This window comes from Pempheris klunzingeri, chromosome 3 (assembly GCF_042242105.1).
Source record: "Pempheris klunzingeri isolate RE-2024b chromosome 3, fPemKlu1.hap1, whole genome shotgun sequence".
Classification (NCBI taxonomy): Eukaryota; Metazoa; Chordata; class Actinopteri; order Acropomatiformes; family Pempheridae; genus Pempheris; species Pempheris klunzingeri.
In genome coordinates this window covers 5004764-5028602 of record NC_092014.1, presented here as the reverse complement: position 1 = coordinate 5028602, position 23839 = coordinate 5004764, and the positions used below count along the sequence as shown (strand labels likewise).

The following is a 23839-nucleotide window of genomic DNA, read 5'->3' as shown; positions in this document are numbered from 1 at the left end:
TTTAATGTTTCTGTGTCTTCTTTTTATTGTGCTTTATGTCCCTGTAGAGCACTTTGAATTGCCTTGTGTCTGAATGGTGCTGTATAAATACATTTTCCTTGCCTTGCCTGGGACAACTGTTGTTTTTGCCTTTACAAATTAAAACTCTATGCACAGAATATCTTCTGTAAAATAAGTTGTATTGTTGTACAATATACAACACAATAACATCCTGTAAAGCAGGTAAAATTGGCCCCATCAGTACAACTATATACACTACTATAAAATATATATCATAATAGAACACTTTTAACACGGAAGTCCTATCAGTTGATTGACAGGCTCTGGGCCAATAGGGGCGAAGCTCGGCTGTGGTGGGCGGGGCTTCCCTGTATAGACTTCAGTTGTTTAAAATGTCTCCTTAACAACCGAACTGGAAGTCAAACAGCAGAAGTTTTCGCTGGACAAACGTCTGGTAAGTAACTCACACGCACCCTTTCACACCTGTCATTCTGCATTTATTAACTATCGACAGCATACTGTAACTCCTAATATTAACACGGTGGATTTAAATAAGTCGATTTTGAGGAGGAAAACATCAACCGGTAGCATCAGCTGTTTGCTATCAAACAAGCTAGGCTAATTAGCTAGCTAGTAAATCCTGTTTCTTTAGTGGCGGTTGCTAAAACCGATGAAGCCCGGTCACGTTTACAAATTAAACGTAATGTGCAATATCTGTCGATACTGTCTGAAGGAGAAACCGCCTGTGCTGCTGTAAAATATGAGGAGATAGTTGTTGTTGCTAGCTAGCAAGTGATTTTTAGCTAGTGAACCTTCAGCCGGGTCATGCTACAGAGTGCTGTTAGCTTCAGATGTGAGCCTGCTCTGCTAAACTGGGCTGTCTGCGCTCCTCCGTGAAATGTTCTCCAATCACACATTTAGCAGACCGACCAACTGCGTAGGTTTGATTTTTTTTTATGTGCTTTTGCAGGAGTCGGAATGGCTGGGACTGGCGAGGGGAAGAAAGAGGAGGCCGACTACAAGAGACTGCACAGCTTCCCTCTCATCAGGGTGAGTGGGACTGTGTGTCTGAACAGCAATGCAATGACAACATCAAAGTTTCATCTTGTTTGCATTATTTTGCTGAGGTTTAGATGTAGTTGCAGGCAGTGTGCCTGCAAAAGTCTGTCAGTTTTATGTAACTGAAACCTTTTGCATGTAAGAACATTTTCCAATGACATAAATTGCTATATTGTGTGTCTGTCATCAAAACACATAGAAGCTCCTGAGCAGATGCCATTGTGACAGATTCTTGAAGTTAACAGCGATATTTATTTTATTTATAGCAATATTCAAGATCCTTAGAAGTTTATTTTCCCTTAAACTTTCTCATTCCTTAGGCATTGAGGAAAAGTCCAGTAGACTTTTGCTCAGCCTCTAAGGAATAACTGACCTGGAAGACTGAAAATCTTCACAGGCATACTTAAACTTTCTCATCCTCCTAAACTTTCACTTCCTGTTAGGAAACTCAAGAACACGTACACACACCATACACTCCACTGATTCACACGACCCAGTCTGGTATTATCTTTATAGTATTCACACATTTAAACTTGTGCATACTGTACAGATAATACACAGCTAGCATACAGAAAGGGATGGAGAAAAAAATCTTGTTGCAGTAACAGAAATGGTTAGACATTCCTTAATCTGATGTGGAAAAGCTGTCGGGGGAAGAGGTTTCCTGGAGCTATTTGACCATCCGACAGTCAGCTCTGTGGAAGCGCACTGGCAGCTCAGCAGTTCAGATGAAACACCGCTCCTCACGACACATGCTTGTGCTGCATCGTCACTCGATGACGCACGTCAACATGCCACTGTCCTATTTCCCAGCATCAACATGCGTCAGAAAAGCTGCAATTTTCTCAATTTACACCCCAGCTGCTGTGCTGTGTTCGTAATGACACCACAGGTGATCAAGTGTCACACTTTACACTCCTGATTTCACCAGATACAACAAACGGTAGGATTTTTACTCTGTTTTTGAGTTTTTAATTCTTGTTTGTCCAACGCTCAGCCATATCCTTGTATGTAATAGAATTAGAAAATGTAGACCCTTACTGTTTGTGTTGTCTACAGCACACTGACATGCCGGAGGAAATGAGGGTGGAGACCATGGAGCTTTGTGTTACAGCCTGTGAAAAGTTTGCCACAAACAATGAGGTGAGTGAATATTGTGCCGTTTGTTCTTTGTTGTGTGCAAAGGAGTGAGCTCACACTCCTGACAGCTGTGTTTTGCCAGTAGTTGTGCTGCAACTAACGATTATTGTCATTATTGATTAATCTGTCGATATATATTTTCTTGATTAATTGATGGGGTGTTTGGTTTATCTATAACTCAAAAACATTCAGTTTACTGTCATAGAGGAGTAAAGAAACCAGAAAATATTCACATTTAGGAGGCTTGAATCAGAGAGTTTGGACACTTTCTTCTTAAAAGATGACGCAAAATATACAATTGACTATTATTGAATATATATATATTGATTACTCACTATTTCAACATCACATTCTATGTTAGTTCATCTTTTTTGTCCTCAATGTTTTTTCCCAGAGTGCAGCAAAGATGATCAAGGAGTCCATGGACAAGAAATTCGGCAGCTCGTGGCACGTGGTGATCGGTGAAGGCTTCGGCTTTGAGGTCACGCACGAAGTGAAGAACCTGCTCTACATGTTCTTTGGAGGGAGCCTGGCCGTGTGCGTGTGGAAGTGCTCGTAGCACCTCCTCGCCGTCCTTCCTCCCCTCTGACATGGTCACTGGGCCGGGCATGAACACCAGCTACCAGCCAGCCGCTGGTTACACTTGTGTTTCGGCAGGTTAGCTTGTCCACACTACCGGCCACTGTGGCGGATAGTAAACTACCCTTTGGAGATCTTGTCCAGTTTAAAAATGTCGTTGGCAGGGAAAAAGAAGTTGAAAGGGAATTTTGAGCGTGGCAGTCACTTTGGCTGGTGGCCATAAAAATAGCTTCCTGCCTTGTCTGTCACTTTCCTTTGTTTCCGACTCTCCGTCCGTCTCTGAAGCCGTATCCATGGTCCCAAACATTTGTGAGCGTGCGCGTGCAAGTACGTGAGTTCAACTTTTACAAACAATACAGCCAGCCAGGGTCTCCAAAGTCCTTTATCCTCATTCCTCTTCAGGGAGTGCGTGTGTGCATGAGTGACTTTCTATGTTTGTGTGTGCTGGACACACACTGTTTTTTGAAATAACATGTCATTGTCACCTTCCTCTGCTGATTGTGCAACGGTAAACCGTCCACACCATCTGTAGCTTTTCACACGTGTCTTCTCTCTCTCTCTCTCTCTCTTTCTCTTTCTCTCCAACCGCACTAGTCTTTCAATAAATTTTTTAATATTTTTTATGTGTACATATTTTGATGCGACTTGAAAAACTTCTTTTTAAAGACCAGTGTCATCTTCTTACAACTAAAGGCTCAGAATCTGCAGAGCCGAACAACACTAAACGAAGTCCACCTTTTCTCCCTGTTAAGGTGTTTGTAATAATCCCTTATGATATCCCCCCCGCTGGGTGATATTAGCAATGTGATTGTTTTCATGTTGATGCCAGTTTTAATGGTCCAGTGCAATGGACCATTTTGTGTGAATTGACCTGATTGTACAATAAACTCTGAAATGTGGTGAAATTAGGATGTAAACTGCAGCCTGTGTTCTTCAGTAATACGTCTTAGTTTCTGAAGGGATTCGATTACATTTGTTACATCTTTGATAAGGTTGTTTTAGTCAGATTCATCACAAGCAAATGCAATTTTTTTTTTGTAACCTCAGCAGGTAAAAAGAGAATTTGTTGTCGAGGTAGAGAGGATTGTTGGTAAGTTGAATAAGTTGGTGTTATTTGATTTTTTTTTATGTTTGAAAAACAGTTGTACAGCCAATAGAGCCTGTAGCAGCATTGCTGTGAGTCAGGTGACACATTTGTCTCAACTATAAATAGAATTTGAACTTTCATGCCTGACTTTTGAAATGGCAGAAAATAGTGAAAGTGTATGCTAACCACAGAGGAATAACGTGCCAGCAGCTGATTTTATGAGGCCTTTTTTTTTTTTAGAAATATATATATATAAATAGGAAATACACAGAGGGGGAGAGAACAAAGATGTTTCCAAAAATACCTGACAAGTTTTTATGTTCACAGGGAAAAGAAAAAAAGGTAAATGACGGAGTGTTTAAGGACTTGTCAGAGTGGGTGATGATTGGACGAGGCAGGTTTTCCCTGAGAAACCAGAGAAAGTTGTGTGGGAAAGACGCTGCTTTACAGTTTAAGTATGTTCCTCTAAAAGTGACTGACATATCTTTGGGAAAAGTTTCTCAAACTGCCAGTTTTGCTTAAATGTCTTTGTGGAGTCCCTCATTGAAACCAACAGGCACAGTAACTCTGTTAGTTCTGCTCTGTGGTTCCAACGAGGGATACTCCGTTTCATGGTGTCCATTTTAAATGCATCAGAACAGGAGTTAAAGAACATCGGTCTCAGGGAAACTAAATCTTGGCACAGCTGTCTACAGACCTGCCTGGAGAGAAGAGAACAAACGAGGAGCAAAGCATCAAAAGTAACCTCTGGAACAATGTCGACACAAATACCTTTGTCAGGCGTTTCATGATAAAGTCAGCAAATTAACGATTAGGATCATGTAGAAATAGTACCATGATCAATTATATTAAATTAATTATATATTTTAAATTAATTGTATATTTAATCATATATAATTATAATGAGCAGGTTGTCTAAATGTGTACAATTAGCCAATGACCGTTTATCAGGTACCAAAAAGATATATATATATATATATATATATACACACACACACACACATATACATACATATATATATGTGTGTGTGTGTGTACATAATTATATGTGTATGTATGTAAATAAATATTTGTATTTATATACTGGATGTTATGTATTTTCTGTATGTGTGTATCCCAACCTTGACTGCAAACTTGTGTGTAGAAGACTTGTGCTCTGACACACAAACCAGTGAAAACAGCTAACAGCTCAACAAATAACTCACACAAACTAATTTTTAGAGCACAAGTGTAGAAACAGAGTCGTCCACAGCTCACAACAGCACAGCTCTTAACATCAGCTCAACAAGGCTGTAGGAGCGGGGAGAAAGATGTGACATGTCTCCTTATGAGGGAGAGCTAATATGTGACGTAATGAAGTGTCCCTTTTGTGCCATGACATGACAGTGCAGAGGGCAGGTTGACCCAGCAGCGGAGGGACCGAGGCCGACACTATCGACAAGCTGGCAGCAGCTTCCACCTCACCGCTTGTGTACTCAAACGTCATGACCCTGAATCAGGTCAGCCTGCTCTCTGGCCTCCCAGTTTTAGACAACACTGGTCAGTTCTGTTTCTCACAATTTCCCTTCTGTTCACACTCTTGTCGCCAAAGCCTCCAATTTGTCAAAAAAAAAAAAAAAAACTCTCTTCCTGTGGTGGAAATAGTCAGCGATAAATCTAAAGTCAATTTGCATGCATACATTTTGCTTATTAGTTACACTCTATCTGTGAATCTTACATGTCTGTGGATGTTTGAGTGTCTCTGTAGAGTCTTTGTCGAGCTCTGAGCCCTCAGACTGCCCGAAAAGTGAGTTCACTCATTTAAGCTACTGGTTTCTCTGTCTAAAACTGAACATGGTTTGGAAGAGACACTTATGAAATACCCAAAACTTTTAGTCCCATTTTGTTCTATGATGCACCTCACCACACCACCTCCTTAACCTCTTGATATCTTTTCAGTTTAATCATATTCAGTTGCATGAACATAAAATATAAATATCATTTCCAACATCTGTATAGGACTGATAAAACATTCATTGATGGATCACTCTGTTGCCCTGCAGCTGAAACAGTGGATCATGAACCCTCCTTGTGGTCTTCAATGCAGCCACCTAACCAGGGACACCACATGAATGAAGTTAACTACCTACTCTGGGCCCAAGGACTAGAGCCTTTCATCAGATTTTTTTATCTATGACGTCCTTGTGAAGTCTCTCAACAATAATATTAGATTTTCAGTATCTTTTGGTTCAGTGCATCCCCTTTCTCTGAAAAACAGCTGATGGCATTTCTCAGCATAGTTCCTCAATGATTTTCATGACTAGGAGTGACTCATTTGAAAGCTCTCTCTAAATTTAAAAATAAGTGGACCACATTATCCAGTCCAGCGCTGTCACTGCCACGGTTAATAGCTAAGTTGGCATGGCCTGCGAACGCATATAATGTCTGTAACACTGACAGGCACTACGTCCATCCTTGTGATGTTGCCAGAGAGATCTCAAAAGGAGATTTGGCTTGAAAGTCCTTTATAACACCTCAAATCCATTCATGCTATTTTAGATATTAAGAAACAGTCCAGGTCTGAAAACCACAGGCTTTCAAATCCTTTGTCATTTCTCCATAAACACCTACTTGTAATGACTGTAATGGCAGGGATGCTTCTTCATTTACGGGGATTTCAGCCAATATGAATGTGTTTTTCTTGGGGAGAGGAGAGAAACATCAACATGTGAACAGTCAAAATGTATAACAGTCAAGATGAAACCTCTTGGACCCTCTGGCCTAAATAACAGACACAACTGGCCATAAGTAAAAATGAAATCACAAAACTAAATAAACTGCTCAAGAAGAAAAAGAACCAAGCTCTGTATGAAAACAGCAAAAACAGCAACATCACCAAAATGGCTGCTCTCCTGTAGTGACCATACGTTCTAAACAGGGAAATGTACCGCATGTTCATCCACACACACACACACACACACACACACACACATATGCTCTTACACCTACTTAGCGACCTTTCAACACCATGGATGCCATCAACGCACTCTTTTGTGGAGTGGTACTTTATGAAAGAAGGAGTTTAGCCTCTTTAGAAATAGCAGGCTCTATCTTTGGCATAACAGCTAACCATTAACATACTGACAGCTAACCATTAACATACTGACAACAGCCTTGACAATGACACACTGACTGACTGAGACACATACAGACTGATCAGTGTGAGATTCAGACACGTGGTGTGTTGTTTGTGTCGGTGAGTCGTGCAGAAGATGATAAATGTCCATGTCAGTGCTGACTACATGTATAATATTAGCATTAGTTTTCCAATTGTGGTTGAAAATAAGGGTATTTTAGTCTTTTACAGATATTTTTCTGGACTCAGGACACTCAGCTTGAATCCGGGACACTCACAGACAAACCGGGAAGTCTGGTTACCTGAGGCTCTACCAAGCGAGGCTTCCTGGCAAGGAGTTAAAGGTAGGTAAGACTTGGAAAAACCTCAGGTAACAGAAACTGAGAATACTTAATGGATGAACACAATACTCACATCATCATCTATACAAGTTGAGTGAGAGGCCTGGAAGAGCAGCTTCTCAGCCTTTAAAACCAGACAGCTGGACTGTGATTGGCTGTTAGTCCCCAGATTGTCCAGCCAAAGGCAGGGGAGAGGGGAGGAGGCGCAAGAGCTCAGACACAGAGCCTGAGGAGCAACACAGCACATATTAAACGCATTTCACTTGTGGGAGAATGTAACAATAACACAACTGTCACCCAGATGCACTTGGTTGGCCTGTTTTATGCGAGGGAGGCTGCACTTCCTGCAATCGTTGTAACGACGATCAGATTAATCCGATGGGTCTTCTGTCAGTAAACAATGTTCCACGCTGTGATGCGTCTCATTCATTATTCACCTCAGACACTCTTTATATATCTCCTCCCTCTCCCCGTGTCTCCTTGACGTCGTTAAATATTCATACAAAGAGCCACAGAGTCACAGTAAAGGCTCTGCTAGTTTGCTCAGTCTCAAGACTGAAACGCTTTCCCCAGGGCACAGAGAGAAGGCTCATTATCCTGCAAGAAGCTCACAAGAACTTTCAGTGAAATAACAGGCACATTACCACGAGAAGAAAATGTTAACTGACGTACACATCTCCGTAATGCCACACGGGACGTCTGTAAGTAACTGGCTTTTACTGCTGGTATTAAACAATAACTCTGGTGTTTTCTAACTATTCTCACATATTTTTGGGTTCAAAATGACTGGGTGGTACAAAAGCTTTTGGAGTCGGTCCAGTAGGTTGTCTCTGCCTGATAACTGGCGGCCAACAGGTTTCAATGTCATCTCTCGAGGCAATTGAGCCTTATCAAAAAAACATACATTAAGTGCTTGTTCTTGCTACTGAAAGGCAACAATATTACAGAAAGGATCCCTGCAGAGATAGATTTGTAAGATCCTTTTTGTTTAACCAGAAACAGCCGTTGTAGCACACTATTCAAACCCACCAGACTCTAGTGGCCAGTCTACTGCTGTCAATATTGTGTCGTATCTGCACTAACCCTAACACCAAAGACTCACAATAACACAAACAAAGTAGCTGATAAAGACATTGGGAGACCAACAGTTCCTCTGTAAAATTACTGTTTTTGTCAATGGAGTCTGGGTTTGAATACAATGGCTGTTTCTGGTTAACAAACAGGATCTTACAGGTCTATTTCTGGAGGGATCTTTTCTGTAATGTTGTCAGTTCGACACTTTAGAACAATCTGATCAATAACAAGCACATTTGGTAGGCATGCTTTGATCAGGTTCAATTGCCCCAAAGGTGAAATTACAGCCATTGTAGCTCAATTGTTGCAGATCTCGGCTGCCAGTGGCAAACACTGACTGGACCAATTCCAAAAGCTTTTGTACCCACCAGTCATGTTAAAAGAGGGCCCAGAATATTAGAATCCTTTAAGAGCTTATTGCCGTTGTGCAGCAATGTCCGATCCAGAAATCACTTATGAATCAGGCACAACAGCCAGGACACATCTTCACTGGATGTACTGTTGAGTAGCACTGCATTTTCTCCACCCTTGTCACCCCGGTAAAATGGCCATATGAACATTAGAGCAGGTATAGGTGATTGAATTAAGTTGTTAGTTATAAGTTCTTCTCTTTTTCTTGATCCATTTATTCCAATCAAATCACAGTTGCTGCTGCTGCATGCAAGACTCTAACAACCATTGAGGACGCAGAAGTCATGACCTCTTTACAATTTAGCATTTTGTAATTTGTAGTTGTTTAAGCTTAGTACACAATGAATTTCTAAGGGCAGAAACCACGTTTTTTCAGACCCCCAAAAAAGAAAAGAAAGCAACAAAGAAATAATTTAACAATATTCCTTATGAAAATTTAATTTAACATTATATAAGGAAACTCTGGGACATTCGGCTGTTTTCAAACGAATACAAAAAAATCAAAAATGTTATGAAACAGAGGAATATCTAAATTAGAAAAATTTTCCTTATGTCTTTCTAAAAATGACCTGCAGTAAAGATGGCCGCTGCCTGGACGGCATCTGTCAAAGCTTTCATAATGTGTTACAGCAACAGGTGGTAGAGTCGTATAAGCTTTTATTAATGTGGAAGTCCCATTGATTGATACTTTCACTGTTGATGTTGAACCTCAAACACAGTTTTGTGCCGTTGCAACGTGTCCTCATTTGAAGCATCTCTGTGTTGGAAAAGCTCAGTGCTGTATCTTAGCAACCTCCTTACCACATGCAGTGTGTGTGTGAGTGAAAGACACAGGAAGTAGCCTGAAAGAGTAGTCGACATCTGTAGGGGTTTGGAGATGTAATGACGGGCGGCTCACAGATTTCAGTTGCTGGTACTGAAAAAAAGAGACGATGTGATGGAGAGAGAGCGGGTTTTTGAGTTTATAGACTGAAAGTTCAAAGATTTCAACAGTCACTCAAGGATACATAAAGTTAGAGAGGAGAGGAGCGAGAGAAGAGTCTGCAGGGCAGCCAGTAGTTAGAGACGCAACAGAGGACAGCAAAAGAGGGCAGAGGGATGCATTTTTTATCTGAACATTGCCAGTGGGCTTATTTTTATTGGAAAATGAGAAAGACAATCCAGTATCACTATGAGTGCGTGTCTTTCTGAGCGTGTGTGTAGGCCAGGCAACTTCCCTTTTGACCATTAGTAGCTATGGCTGCGTGTTTCATTGGTTATTTCCAGACTGAAATAAAAGCGGATCATGTGTTTTGGGGAAGAGGAGGGTGGTGAAATGAAGCAAGAGTAAAAAGACAGAATGGGGATGGAAGGCGGATGGTGTGTGTGTGTGTGTGGATGAAGCTTGAAACGGCTTGTTTATAATACATCAGTGAGGGTCAGAAACAGAGAGAGTGCATTAGACAAAAAGTGAGACACTTAGCAAAAAAGCAAGAGGCCCAGAGGGCTGTTAGGTGAGCTGAAGTAAGAAAAACTAATCAAAAAATTTGAGGGAAAGACAGAAGACAGTTGTAATGCTGTTTGCGTCCTCTCACTGATCACATTGCCGAAGGCTGAATATATCCTTGAGAACTGTTTGCTTTATCTGTCAACTAAAGTAAGAAATTGAAAAAAATGCAAACAGCACCTTGATTGTGTCTCAGAGGGTCACAAAATATGATGTGCTCCTTAATTCTAGTGGTGCTGACAACCTTGAAAATCCTATGAAATATAAACCCAGTTCCACAAGGCTGAACGAGGATGCGACTGCAATTAAAAAGCAGGAGGTGGGGGGAAAGAGTTCAAGCACACACAAATTCTAATTTAAAGAAGTCACAGATCCGTGATCAGTGCAATGCAAACATGGCAAAATTAATTAAAGTCAGCTCTTTTCTGCACCAGGACGAGATGACCCAGTGGACTTTTTGCTTTCTTTCTTTGCATGTATTTAAAGTGCCCTTCTGTTTTGAAAAAAGCACTTCAAATTTGATTTATTTAAGCATTGGCATTTTCACATTACATCATTCCATTACATCTCTGAGGGAAATATTCTACTTATTATATTCTACAGCTTTAATTACTTTTACTTCTCCTCATTTGACAGTTTTTCATACCTTTCCAGTCCAATGAAAACACACTCATTTTCAGATGTGTTGATTTTGAATGTTTGTGATAAACTAAAGGGTGAAGTGCTCCTGTATGGGCTCCTGTATTCTCCTTCTTCTTAAGCTAAATAAACTATTCAAAACCCTCTTTGATCAGCTGGAAAATACATCATCACAAAGCTGAAAACAGGCTGTTTTTCTGAGCTCGTGAAATGTGGACATTTTAGAGATACATGGTCAGGGATCCTACAAACATGCGAGTTTATAGACCATGATGCTGTAGATGTAACTACCCAACAGTATGTAAAGTAGTAAAAAATAGCATGTTAAACATCTACAGCAGTAAAATGCACCATACACATTAATGCAGCAGTAATATTAATCCAGAAACATCAGATCTAATAGAAAAACACTGAACTTCACAGTCACCGGACCTCAACTCAGTTGAATACCAATGGGAGAATTTGAAACAGTGTATTAGATAGTGCTCTCCACCACCGCCATGAAAACACTGAATGAAGGGCTGTGTGTCATTTATCCTTGACTTCCCCTCGTCACTCGTTCTCTGCAGCCACCATAGTTCCATTTGTGTGAAAAACTGAAGGGCAGAGGGAGCGAGTGAACAATGATGGTCACTCCATAGATGTATGTCACTCACACTGCATTGCACTTTTGCATTTAGCGCATTCTTATTGGATAAACTGGGCTGATAGTATACTAGGGCAGGTGTCAACCCCCTGCCCACTGTCCCTTCTAATGACACACAGCCCGGGAATGTATTTTGGGAGTCTTCATCCCCCCCAGTAGAGTTTCAGAGACTTGGACGCTCTGTGTCATGGAGCACTGAGGCTGTCCTTAAGACCTAACGCCTTATTAAGACTGAAGTATCTCAACAAATATCGGATGGCTTCACTGATGGATAAAACTTGATAGATATTTATGCTTCCCAGAGAATGAATGCGAACCGTGTGGTCAGAGAAAATTCCAAAATCTTGGATGCACACATCTCCATAAAGAGTCAATGGAAACACATCAGTGGACACGAATTTCTGTGAGGTGATGCAAAGTGAGGCAAAGAAAAATGTGCCCTTTTCCCTCAGCTTTAGGAATATTCCTTTAATTTGCTTCATTTCCATGTAGCTCATGTTGTAATCCAAAACATGCATGTTTTATGAGTGCTGATAAATAATAAATGAACATGACCACCTGCATGAATATAGAAAAAGAACTTGCAGTAAATCTGTTCAATGCACTCTATTAAGCTAATAGGGATGAGTCATTTTTAAGGTAGGCGATCCTTCTCTTTACTCCGTCATTATACGCCGTACAGATAGTCACATGGATATGACACATAGATTTTGCTAGACTCTCTCAGATGTTTCACGTGGATTGCTCTATGTGAACACAGCCTTTACTGAGCCTTACTTCACAGAAACAGTTTATCCTCCGGGACTCTCCATGAAGTCTGAGATGCTTGAATCAAAGTCTCAGTGCAAACACACACATAGAATATGAAACATCTGTCTTGCCCACTGCCTGGTTGTGAAGTCTACTTTATCAAAGCCTCAACAGACTGCAGAAAATGCACTGTTTATGTACATGCATTATATTTACATTGTGACTAATGCTCCCACTCTGCCTCTTTATTTTTTATTTTATTTCTCTTGCAGTAGTGTTAGTTCTGCTGGAAGAAACCCCTTCAAAGCTAAAATGTGGGAGAGCATTTACCTGACCAAAACACAACTTTAAATCAGCCTGTTTGAGACCACAGTTTTCTCAGCGGTTCAAATAATGAGTTGAAAGAAAACGAGAATTTACTCTTATGAGGCAATGAGAGAATTACATAACAATGAATGGTGCTTTTTCTTAAAAAAGACTGAAACACAACACCAAAGCCCAAATAAAAACAACCCAAATACTCTTGTTCCAAGTGAAATTCTGCATTAATTCATTGTTAGACACTGGATATCTGCTCTGATTAGCTTCCTTGCAGGGCACTATATTTTGGGCCATTATACTCAGTGTAAGACAACGACTACTGGAGGCACAGTACCTCATACAAGCCGCAGAGTGATGCAAGTAAAGGTCAGAGATTACTTAAAGCCTGTGTCTCATTAATTTCTTTGCTAAGTCAGTTTTGACAGATGGTAACAGTGTGAGTTAGTGTGTGAAGAAGGATGTGTGTATCTGGGGTAACGGATGCTCCATCTCCGTGTAGTCGTCAGAAGTGCAACAGAAATTGAAGGTTTACACTCAAAAGTGATTTCCTGCACATAGAGGTAGGTGCAGAACTCAACACAGATATTAATGAAGTTGAGGACAAGGGCAGTGCAGTTTTCATGGTAGCCATGTATAAGCCAAGTTTCCACATCAATTAAACATCATTTCGCCTTGATTTGCTCTTCGTGGTCTCCTTAAAATCATGTTCAAACTCTCAAACCATCAGTATTGACGCAGAGTACAGATCATGCTGCGATCTGCATCAAGTGCACGTTCAGGTTTGAAGATGTGTCTGTACCAGAGTTAGCCAGATATCAGACAGAATATGAACTCAGTGAAGTGGGTGTATTCTAAGGTCTACAACCTCAGCGAGATTAATGTATCTCCAGAGTGAGAGGTTCTACACGCTGCTGGATTTACTTGCAATGATCAGGCAGACTGCTGCTCCAATACTGCCTGTTTAACATCATATACGTATTTACATTTAAGTAAATTCATTGGAGCATCATCAGACACAGGCTACTGTGCAAATTAAAGGGCAATTTTGCCACGATTTATGTTGATGGTAAATGTTGTCACCAAGGTTACCAGCGCAGTAATTTGACATAGTTGGTGGCCTTGAAGAACCACATGCCATTGCCACTTGGATTTCTAGTCTGTGCGCCTGACTAGGCCGGGGCGTTGCCTTTTGCCTGTATTGCAAACTAACTATGTGTCTAGCAGTGAAGAGTGTTTTGGTTGATTCAAATATTCATCTGTATTTTTAATCGAGCCAGGGTAATCCCACCCCCCCAACCCAACCTAACCCTAGCCCTTATCATGTCAGTAGGTATCATGTTCCCAAATACATTTCTAATTAAATTACATCCATGTAAGAAGGCATTCTATATAAGAAAATGAGATTAAAATGACAAAGATTATTGAAATCATTTCTAAGCATGGAGAGCGACAGTGGAGAGAGAAGAGAAGCACCGTACAGGACATCATTAGATCACATTGTCAGGTACTAAATAAAACCTGCTGCACAGACGCACATGATACAGGACATTCAAAGCAATGCTATTGGAAATAATAATAATAATAGTATAATAGATATGTGCACTAAGACAATATTCAGAATCAGAATCAGAATCTCCTCTCTGGTGGAACAGTTCACGTACTGGGTGAAGTTGGGCAGTGCCTTTACATTTATATATTTATATTTATATTATGCGTTATTATATTATATTGGTTAACATTATGATATTATATTAAATATTAGGTATTTGGTCACAAGCCAAAGTACTGGTTAAACTTAAATGTTGACTTCTCCGTGGCGCTGGGTGAAAAAGGATGAACAAAGTTATTACAATTCATGCTGAGGGTGACATGAATGTGTCTGCACCAAATATAGTGCCAAACTATTCAGTAGATGGTGAGATATTTCACTAGTACACTGAAAATGTGGACCAGCTGGTGGCACTAGAGGAAAAACCAGGGTCACTAGGATTGATTCCGTGGGCACTCTGGATCTCTGTACCAAAGTTCATGGCAATTCCTGGATTATTGAGTTATTTTAGTTTCCATATATATTCTCTTTATCTATCCTATCTGGTTTTTACTAAATATACGTTATTCTAGAGCAGAACCACCTGTTCCCATGTGGAGTGTAAAACTGGAGTTGAACAGGTAATGGGGGACACAGGATTCAAACCGTGATTGTCCACCCAAATTTTGGAAGCCTGTTACCATTTATAGCAACGACACCACAACAAATATGTGATTTGGCCGAGTGGTTAAGGCCATGGACTAATACTTGTAGTCATCACGCAGCAGCAGCAGCATCGATACGCACGTCACCAAATACAGAAAAGTGCTGTGTGCAACCTAACCTAACCTAACCTAACCTAATCCCACCCCCCTAACCTAACCTAACCTAACCCCTAACCTAACCCCACCCCCCTAACCTAACCTAACCCCTAACCTAACCTAACCCCTAACCTAACCTAACCTAACCTAACCTAACCTAACCTAACCTAACCCAACCCCACCCCCCCAAGACCTCCGGCCACAGAGCAGAAAGAGAAAGAAAGAGACTTGGCCTCCAAAGCAACTTTCCTCCAGCTGGTAGGGAGCAGTCTGAGTCTGGGCTCTGCCTGACTAGAGTTCACCTGCTGGTGCTGGAGTGCCCAGAAACCAGTGCTGAAGATGCGGCAGCACACTGGGCCTCTCTGCAGGAACAGCTGATCTGATCAGCCCGGAGCAGAAACTCAGACCGGCTCAACTCAGAAGCTTAGAGTCGTCCAGCTTTCTCCTCTGTGGGAGGAGATCTAAAGCTGGAAGCTCACCGTGGGTCCTATCTACAAACTTCTGTCCCCACACTGGTGAGGTCATAAGTGAGGTCATAAGTGAGGTCACAGTTCTGTCGACACACAGTATTCCGTCAGATACAGTGTGATGTCACATTCCGCACTTTACTGTAAATTCCAAATGAACCTTCTGGAAGCCCCAGAGCAACACAGAGCTGCATGGCTCAGATGAACATCCACACCTCACACTCTCTGTGCAGTGTCAGTGTGTTTCTGTGCTGGAATACTAACACAGGTTGTTTCAGATCTACCTTGTGGTAACACAATCATTGAAGAATATACAACATGTAAACACAACATTGAAGGTCAATCAATCCCTGCAAATCCTCCACAGACTAAAGTCTGTATGGTCTGGAAGAGGGAGAGACTTCTTTTATTTTATGTGGACATGATGAGAATGTTTCGAGTGCCCGTAGGAGACCGCAGGTCTGTGTATCAAGCAGGAAAATGTCCATTCATAGTTCTTCCACCAGACATAGAATTTGTTGGAAAAGCTTCACACTGAGGAGAAAGTAAAGTTTCAGGTTAGTTTGTGTCTGAGAGTCAGAGAGAAGCTGCAGGACCTTTTTATACAGGACCTGTAGAGCTGATTACAGAAGTGATTTAGTGCAATGTTATCAATACAAATACATCCAGGGTAGCTCCTGTTCCTCACTTCTTATGTGTGAGTTGTTGTGGCCGAGTGGTAAAGGCAATGGGCTCGAAATCCTTTGGGGCAGGAACCATCCAGGTTCGAATCCTGCTGACAACGAGCTCATGTTAATATACTTAATTCTATATATGGTACATTTCCACATGTAAGTTGGCTATGATGTTTAATCAGCACAATAAAATAAGCGTAACACTATGCTTATGTAAAGAGGAAAGCTTTGAAAGGAATTATTAAGTACATAAACAGACTAATAAACCTAATAATACACCAACTGTCTCACCTGCTTTAACACCCACAATGTTGTTTAAGATGTTCTGTGTGGTCACAGTGTTTTAGGAATATGCAACATGTGAACACACCTTTGAACAAATGAGGGTCTTAAAGCAGATTTTGATACAGATGCCCTCTTGGAGAGAGGGCCTCAAAGTCAGGTAACAAAGGCCCTTATCATGTCAGTAGGTATCATGTTCCCAAATACATTTCTAATTAAATTACATCCATGTAAGAAGGCATTCTATATAAGAAAATGAGATTAAAATGACAAAGATTATTGAAATCATTTCTAACCTAACCTAACCCAAAAGGACACACAGACAAAGCTGCCAAGCTGCCAGAAAATAACTTAGTAAACACATTGATCCGCATCCAGATCACTTTAACCTGGCACTCCTCCCTACCTGAGCCTGGCAGCAGAGGCAGAGAAAAGCACAAACAACTGGGTAAAAGCTGGATTCTGTATAGAGTCCTGTCTTATTCCACTGGGAAACAACAACAACAGTGGGGTGGCAGAAAGAATTTAATAATGTAAGTTTACTTTTTCTTCCCTTTGTTTTGTACAGTGATTTTACAAAACTGAGTACAAGGTCATGTGAGAATGGGAGCATGTGGGAGTAGACTGATATTGACTTTTGTAAGTCTTCATCAAGGCTATGTTTGTATAATGCCAGCTAGGGTTTGCTTGATGCTTTTACTTCAGTTTGTTTTAAATGCTCGACACCATATGGCTGTTTTTATAACGTCTTTTACATTACATTTTTCCTTCTCTCTTCTTCCCTACATGTGTTCACCTCTCCTGACCCTCTTACAGTCTCTTCGCAGTACGATGATGTTGCGTATGCGCTGTCGCTCCAGGACAATCTGTCTGTCCTTGGCCTTCATCACCATTTTCCTCCACCTCCTCCTGGCATTTGTCTCTCTTCCCATTTACCACCAGTCTTGTGACCCCCCACTGCCACCCAGGACACACATCCTGAGAGACCTGGCACGCACCAGCTACACCTCTGTGGGGGTCAGCAGTCCAGCTGAGCCACCAACTGATACCACACAAAGAGATTCTTCCAGTAAAGGTGCCAATAAGGATGCCAAAGATCATGTGTGGGCACTTTCTGAGATGGGCTTATCAGTGAGAGAGGGTAAAAATACCTCAATGAACACGCCGGTCAGTGTGGGTCGCCATGGCACCAACCGAGCTGAAGTCATGGAGTCTGGGCTATCAAAGCTGGAGGCGCTGTTTGACCATCCTCTTTACAATATGCCAAGCCCTCCTATTCCTGAAGAGGACTGGCTGTTGAAAGTGAAACCAAAGATCAAGGCTAGCGAGAAGAGCTCCCAGATGTGGTCAGTATATAATATAGTTAATGTAAGACTGTGTGTGTGTGTGTGTGGGTGGGTGTGTGTGGGTGGGTGTGATCATTTTCACGGTCCAAAAATACCTTCCCAAAACCACTATCCTTAACCAAACATATATGTATTCAGTTACTATCCTCAATCAATTCATGGGAGCACTGTATTCAACTCCTCACTATCCAGGACAACACACATACACATGATATATATTAGGGAAAACAAACACAATTCAGGTAAAACCATCATCTAAACCCTGTATGGACAAATGTATGTAGAATTCTGGTAATAATACACTTGCTTTTTTGCATATTCCTCTGAAATACAATACATGTACAATGCATGCAAAATGTTCACCAGATGGGTCAGACTGCAGGAAGCAGACATGATCTCCTGTTGTCAAGGTGTCTTTACACTTGCTGCTGCTATGAGTAGGTTTCCATGGTGCCTCTGCAGGTGTGTACGAATCTACTGAATGTATCTTCAGAAGTGTTAAACACATAACTACATAGTTGCACGGCCCGCTTTCTTGGTAGTGGACTACATGGCCTTTGCAGACAATAATATGAAAATTCCTCTCCTGTACACAATCCATAGCCTCTACCACCATCTACAGTTTCCATTAAAGCCGCAACTAACTGTTTTTGTCACTTTTTTTTAATTAACTCATTATTGTTTCATCTATAAAATGTGAAAAATTCCCTTTACAATTGCAGAGAATCTTAGATGAACAGTCCAAAACCCAAAGAGATTCAGTTTTCAATTATATAAAAAGCCTGTAAATTTTACATTTAAAAGTTTTAGGTCAAAACTGACCAAATATTTGCAGATTAATTTGAATTAAGAGACCAAACGCTTGTCTTTTTAGTGTAATTTTCTTCGTGCTCCAGGACAAGCTGCCAGCCTCACCTCGTGTTGATATTCTCTCCTCTGACCCTTTTATCTCCTTCCCCTCCTTCCCCAACACCCTCTCACCTCCCTCCCTGTCCAGGGTGAGCGGTAGTCAGGAAGGCTACGAGAACGTCCAGTGGAACAGCAGCAGTAACAGCCATCCGCCTTGGCTGCGCTTCCACCTGGGCATCTCCCGCTGGCAGCTGTTCCCCCATCATGACCCCAACATGGAGCCGCTGACCCAGCAGCTCGCCACGCACCGCATTGTCAGCGCAGGTGTGACACAAAACCTCTGGGCAGTGCTTTTAGTTGGGTGATATATGCCTGTGCAATGTGCAAATCTATTTGTATTCATTGAAAGATTTTACTCCACCAGAGTAGGGTCAGAGCAGAGCCTCACTCTGTTGCACCAACAACACACTGATCATGCCCGACAGAGGAGGTGCCAGACGAGCACAGGCGAGATGTTTTTCAAGTAGAGAACAGACGGATCTGAGTCAGTTTAGATGGTGACTCAGTGAACCTCTTGATTAAGTGTGTGCAAGACATTTGCAGGACTGCAGTCGGTACAAGAACAACATGGTGTTGTTAAAAGGAGTATTACTATCCAAACTCCGAAGCTCAGGACCCAGACCTTTAAGGAAAAGGTGGATGGACTTAAGGGAGGGAGAGGGCAGATAAAGGGGAAGGTTGTTGTGATTGTGTGACACCTGAGGTTTAGGGTTAGACTTTCAAATGTAGATTCGCTTTGAAGCTCTCTAGCTGCTGTGAAGCTTTGAAGAGCCTTGGAGGCTCAGCAGAGGATGGATGGGAATGCATGAGTCACGAGCCATATAGCAAACATCTCAGTGTCAATCAATTATGCATGTTTCTCCACACTAACTTTTTCACTCTGAGCGTGGTGCCTCTCAGTGCGTTTGTGAATGTGGCTTAGTGTAGATATACTAATGAGGACTTCTAATCGTTTGCTGTTATTGTGAGGACATTTTGGTTTGGGAGGACACGCTGCTTGCCCTCATAGTAAAAAAAAAAAGAATCATTTAAGTGGCTGGAAGGTGGGCTTGAGTTTGGAAAATTGATTAACTGACTAAATAACAGTGGCCACAAATGACTATAATTGTTAGTGCTAAAACATAGTGTAACAGTACCATAAGTAGACAAAGATGTATGTATATATGCACGCATCTATAGGTTTAATACTTCCTGTCGTAATGATGCATAAATTAGATCAGAACTAAAGAAAATAGCACCCAAACATAGACAGAAACGTCAGATAATTCATGCAGTCTTTCCTGCAAAGCTACGCAGGTGTCACCTGCGCCAATATCTAACTCATTCACCCATTCAGTAGTAATATCTGCCTAACATTTGCATATATTAACTAACATAAGCTACTGGTCATACCAAACCAGTACGGCTGGGGCAAAAAACCCAAACAGGTGTACTTACAAAACAATGGAAATTGTTTTGAAAATTTGGTTCACTATCACATATATTAATTGATTCAGACTTTTTGATGATAAACTGTAGAGTAATCTTTCAGAAAAGACCAGGTTTGTGACCACAACAGCCAACCGTAACAGTGACTGTAATCAAAAGAGTTCAATAACAGTAGCTTCAATCCAAGATACAAACATATAGAAAGAAATGTAAAAAAAAAAAAAGACAAAAGGAGACATTTTGTTGTTCTAATGATGAATATCTACTGAAATTATGAGCTAAAAAGCTATAAATTCATATGATAAATGGATAAATCTGTCTTCCTCTGATGATATCTCATTATACAGTGAAGGCTGACAAACACAAACAAGTTGTCCTGCTAAATATAGAACACGAAGACACACTGTGACATTATGCTTCGTGTTTGTGTGTGCCCCATTAATGGCCAATGTGTTTGATCACAGGGTGCATGTGTGTGTGTGTGAAGGTGTGTGTGTGTGTGTGTGTGCACTTTGTGCTTTGTTGCTATGGAAACATCCTCGGTACTGTTTTTCAGTGCAGAAGTCTGGGGGGACGCAACTGAAGCTGGTGATGTCATTTCCCAACTATGGACAAGCCATGTTCAAACCCATGAAGTGAGTCACTGCTCATATTACACAGTTTTAAATCCATTCAGTTGATCCAATCCAAATTATGAACGGAGGCCGTAGATAAAGCCAAGAAAGGACTTTTAAGACCCCAAACAACTGGGAAATGTGTTGTTTGAGTCTAATATTTCATAGTCTTGAGTGCTTGCTGGGAGATTTTATGGGGTACAGAAACCTCCACAGCCCTTTTTAGAACAAGGGAGCAAATAAAAGAGGCTTCACTTGATGTGAATATGCAGTGAATGAATGAATCATGTCCTGTTTGACTTTGTCTCTCCATCACAGGCAGGAGAGAGATGAAGAAACCAATTACAACCTCTACTACTTCTCAGACTTTGAGAGACACAATGCAGAAATCGCAGCTTTCCACCTGGACAGGTACCAAGTCCATTTGTTCTGTCAGGAAACCGCAACACTGCTCCAGTTTGCATAGTCAGTGAAGTGGTGGACTAAATGGCCTTATAATGAATGCATGTTACGTAATTGTATTTTCGTATCGCCTCCGTTCCCTCTCTGAATCTTTCCATTTATCTGTCTGTCCCCTTTTGTCTTTGTCCTCGTGTCACTCTGTCCTCCACTCTCCCTGCAGGATTCTGGGCTACAGGAGAGTCCCTCCAGTGACAGGGAGGCTGGTGGATGTGGTCAAGGAGATAAAGGACGTCACCACAGACCGCAAGCTGGCCCGAACTTTTTTTACCTCCCCTGGTACCACTCACACAATCCTCCATTATTTATTTACCCTGCTCAAAATGGCTTTGTGTGTTAACTGATAATGAATCTCTTTTCTTCTAATTCTTTCTGGTCACAAACACCCACAACCTCTTTCATCCCAATTTTTCCTTTCTCATTTCTTCCTCCTCTCTCTCTCTCTCTCTCTCTCTCTCTCTCTCTCTCTCTGTGCTCCTCTGCCTCCCCCTAGTGGGTAGTATGTGTTTCTATGGCCAGTGTTCCTACTATTGTTCGACGGAGCATGCCGTGTGTGGCCGCCCCAGAGACCTGGAGGCCTCCTTGGCTGTCATGCTGCCAGATCTCTCCTTGGCAGCCCGCAGGAGCTGGAGATCCCCCTGGAGACGCTCCTACAGCCGCAGAAAGCTGGCAAAGTTAGTCAGTATAAGGGTCTTTAGTCTAAGATGAACCAGTGTGCACAAACCAGTGTGAATAATATTACGGGATTCCCCAAACCTAAGTCCTTCTGCATGTGTCGGTCAGATTTTGCAGAAAAACTGAGAAGGACTGATTTATGTTCAGCCACAAAACACAAGCTTGGTAGAATAAGTGGAGGGTGTATGTCTACTTTGTTAAAGAGAAAACACTTTGATTGAAGAGGCAATGTTCTTCTTTACCCACGAAAGCAATGGAGATACTAGAAATGGAGTCTTAATTTGTAAAAAAAAAAAACATCTAGTGAGGGTGAGATAATTATGCCAAAGGGTGAATGATGTTTGTCTGTTTCAGATGGGAATCAGATCCAGACTATTGTTCGTCTGTGAAAAAGAACCCTCCATACAACAAAGGCACAAGACTGGTGGACTTCATTGATATGGTCATACTGGACTTCCTGATGGGTAGGTTTATACTGTGTACAACGTTATTTAAGAGGGAAGAATCAAATGTCAAACTCTATGGAAAAGGGAATATCCATACGGCAGAAGAGTCTGGTATATGTTTGGCTTCTTACTCGAAACTTTTGGATGTTTTAGCGGTAATAGACATTTTGTCACAGCAGGGAAGCAACATTGATTATGGCTGTTTTCAATTTAGGTTTAACAACTCTATCACCTTTGTTATAAGGGACATTCTACCTGAAACATACATTTGCACTTCTAAATATCTTAAGAAAAAAGATGTTATTCCTAGATCTGGATATTGAGTAATATGATGAACATGTTAAACTATGAGAAACACATATCATGCCATCTCAGCATGTTTTTATGCTTGACTTTTTACATGCATTTGCTCCGTCACAGGCAAATTTGTATATGTTACAATGGCTTCTTACTGAATTTCTTTGATAAAATAGGATTTAGTTATTGATCACACGTCCACACACGAACAATTTGCATAGATACACCACCTTCATCCACAGAGTTAGTAACATTAATTCATCAATATTTTCTCTGTGTGACAGAAAGTGTGCTGTAAAAAAAAAAGCTCTATAAGGCTGAACAGCTGTAATTCGGAAGCACAGATATTACTGCATTCAATCTAATGCATAAACAATTATACATTCATCTAAAAACCCATAAGCTGATGAAGCTACAGCTAAAAACATGAACAATCTCTGTTGCCGAGGCAACTCTCAAACAAAAAAACTACACTTTAACTCATGTATTATTTAGCTCTTGTGCTGTGATTCCTTGTTAGCTTGTGTTTTATGAAGTTTCCTGCAGTCTTGACAAAGCTCTGTAAGGTTAGAGGGTGTAAAGGGTTACAGCTGGCACACTTGACCTTCACCAGCTCCATGGCAACTCACTGTGCGTTACCGTGGCAACGAGCCGTCGCCGTGGTTGCGCTGACAACGTCCCCGCAGACAGGTAGGAAAGTTAGTTTTGCTCCTCTGCTGTGTTTCTAACTAGCTTATTGTTTAACCTGTATAAAAGCTACTATCTGCTTCATAGTTTATTTGGTATCTTCAGCAGTGTGAACAACAGCAGTTAACGCGCAGTGAGTGCTAAACTTTGGTTCACCACGAACGTTAGCTGTTATTACAAGGTTCACCTAGCTAACTAACTAGCTAACCGTTAACTAGCAAAAAGTGCTTGCCCGTGTAAGACTTTTGCTAGTAAAGTTGTAGAGAAGGATAACGCGACCCTGTGAAAAATGATAGTTGTTTGAAAAATGTTAAACTTTAATAGTTCACATCCACACAGTCAGAACAGGGTAACTCTTTGTGACTGTTAAGATTTAAACTACCGTTCGTCTGCACAGTGCTTTCATCCAGATTTTCCCTTTTATTACAGTCACTTGCTGAATCTCAGACGGAAATGCAACTTCTAAAAGTATATTTAGGGATAAGTGTGGCACTTTTTTCAGGATTTGTTGTCTGATAGATGGCATAGCCAAAGATATATAACATATAATGCTCAAGC

The 23839-nt window shown here is 41.2% G+C and overlaps 2 protein-coding genes across 2 annotated transcripts in view; both read left to right on the top strand.

Annotated features, from left to right (window-relative positions):
• The first annotated feature begins 399 nt into the window (after positions 1 to 399).
• On the top strand, positions 400 to 3686 carry LOC139198934 (dynein axonemal light chain 4). The gene is made up of 4 exons (XM_070827923.1): positions 400 to 454; positions 971 to 1050; positions 2119 to 2202; positions 2594 to 3686. Exons 2-4 carry the CDS (start codon positions 979 to 981, stop codon positions 2756 to 2758), a joined length of 321 nt encoding a protein of 106 aa, XP_070684024.1. The 5' UTR covers positions 400 to 454; positions 971 to 978; the 3' UTR covers positions 2759 to 3686.
• Positions 3687 to 17251: 13565 nt separating this feature from the next.
• Positions 17252 to 23839, top strand: part of LOC139199075 (extracellular serine/threonine protein kinase FAM20C-like) — a 31164-nt gene continuing 24576 nt past the window's right edge. Inside the window, exons 1-7 of the mRNA XM_070828088.1 lie at positions 17252 to 17766; positions 18764 to 18939; positions 20660 to 20738; positions 21036 to 21128; positions 21340 to 21455; positions 21670 to 21850; positions 22206 to 22315. Coding sequence (XP_070684189.1) covers positions 17252 to 17766; positions 18764 to 18939; positions 20660 to 20738; positions 21036 to 21128; positions 21340 to 21455; positions 21670 to 21850; positions 22206 to 22315 — 1270 coding nt within the window. The remainder of the gene's footprint in view (positions 17767 to 18763; positions 18940 to 20659; positions 20739 to 21035; positions 21129 to 21339; positions 21456 to 21669; positions 21851 to 22205; positions 22316 to 23839) is intronic.

What these genes read in the sequence shown, in the direction of transcription:
- LOC139198934 (XM_070827923.1), top strand. Translation starts at nt 979, where the DNA reads ATGGCTGGGACTGGCGAGGGGAAGAAAGAGGAGGCCGACTACAAGAGA. An exon ending in ACAGCTTCCCTCTCATCAGG is followed by an intron (nt 1,051 to 2,118) that starts GTGAGTGGGACT and finishes TGTTGTCTACAG; the next exon opens with CACACTGACATGCCGGAGGA. An exon ending in AGTTTGCCACAAACAATGAG is followed by an intron (nt 2,203 to 2,593) that starts GTGAGTGAATAT and finishes GTTTTTTCCCAG; the next exon opens with AGTGCAGCAAAGATGATCAA.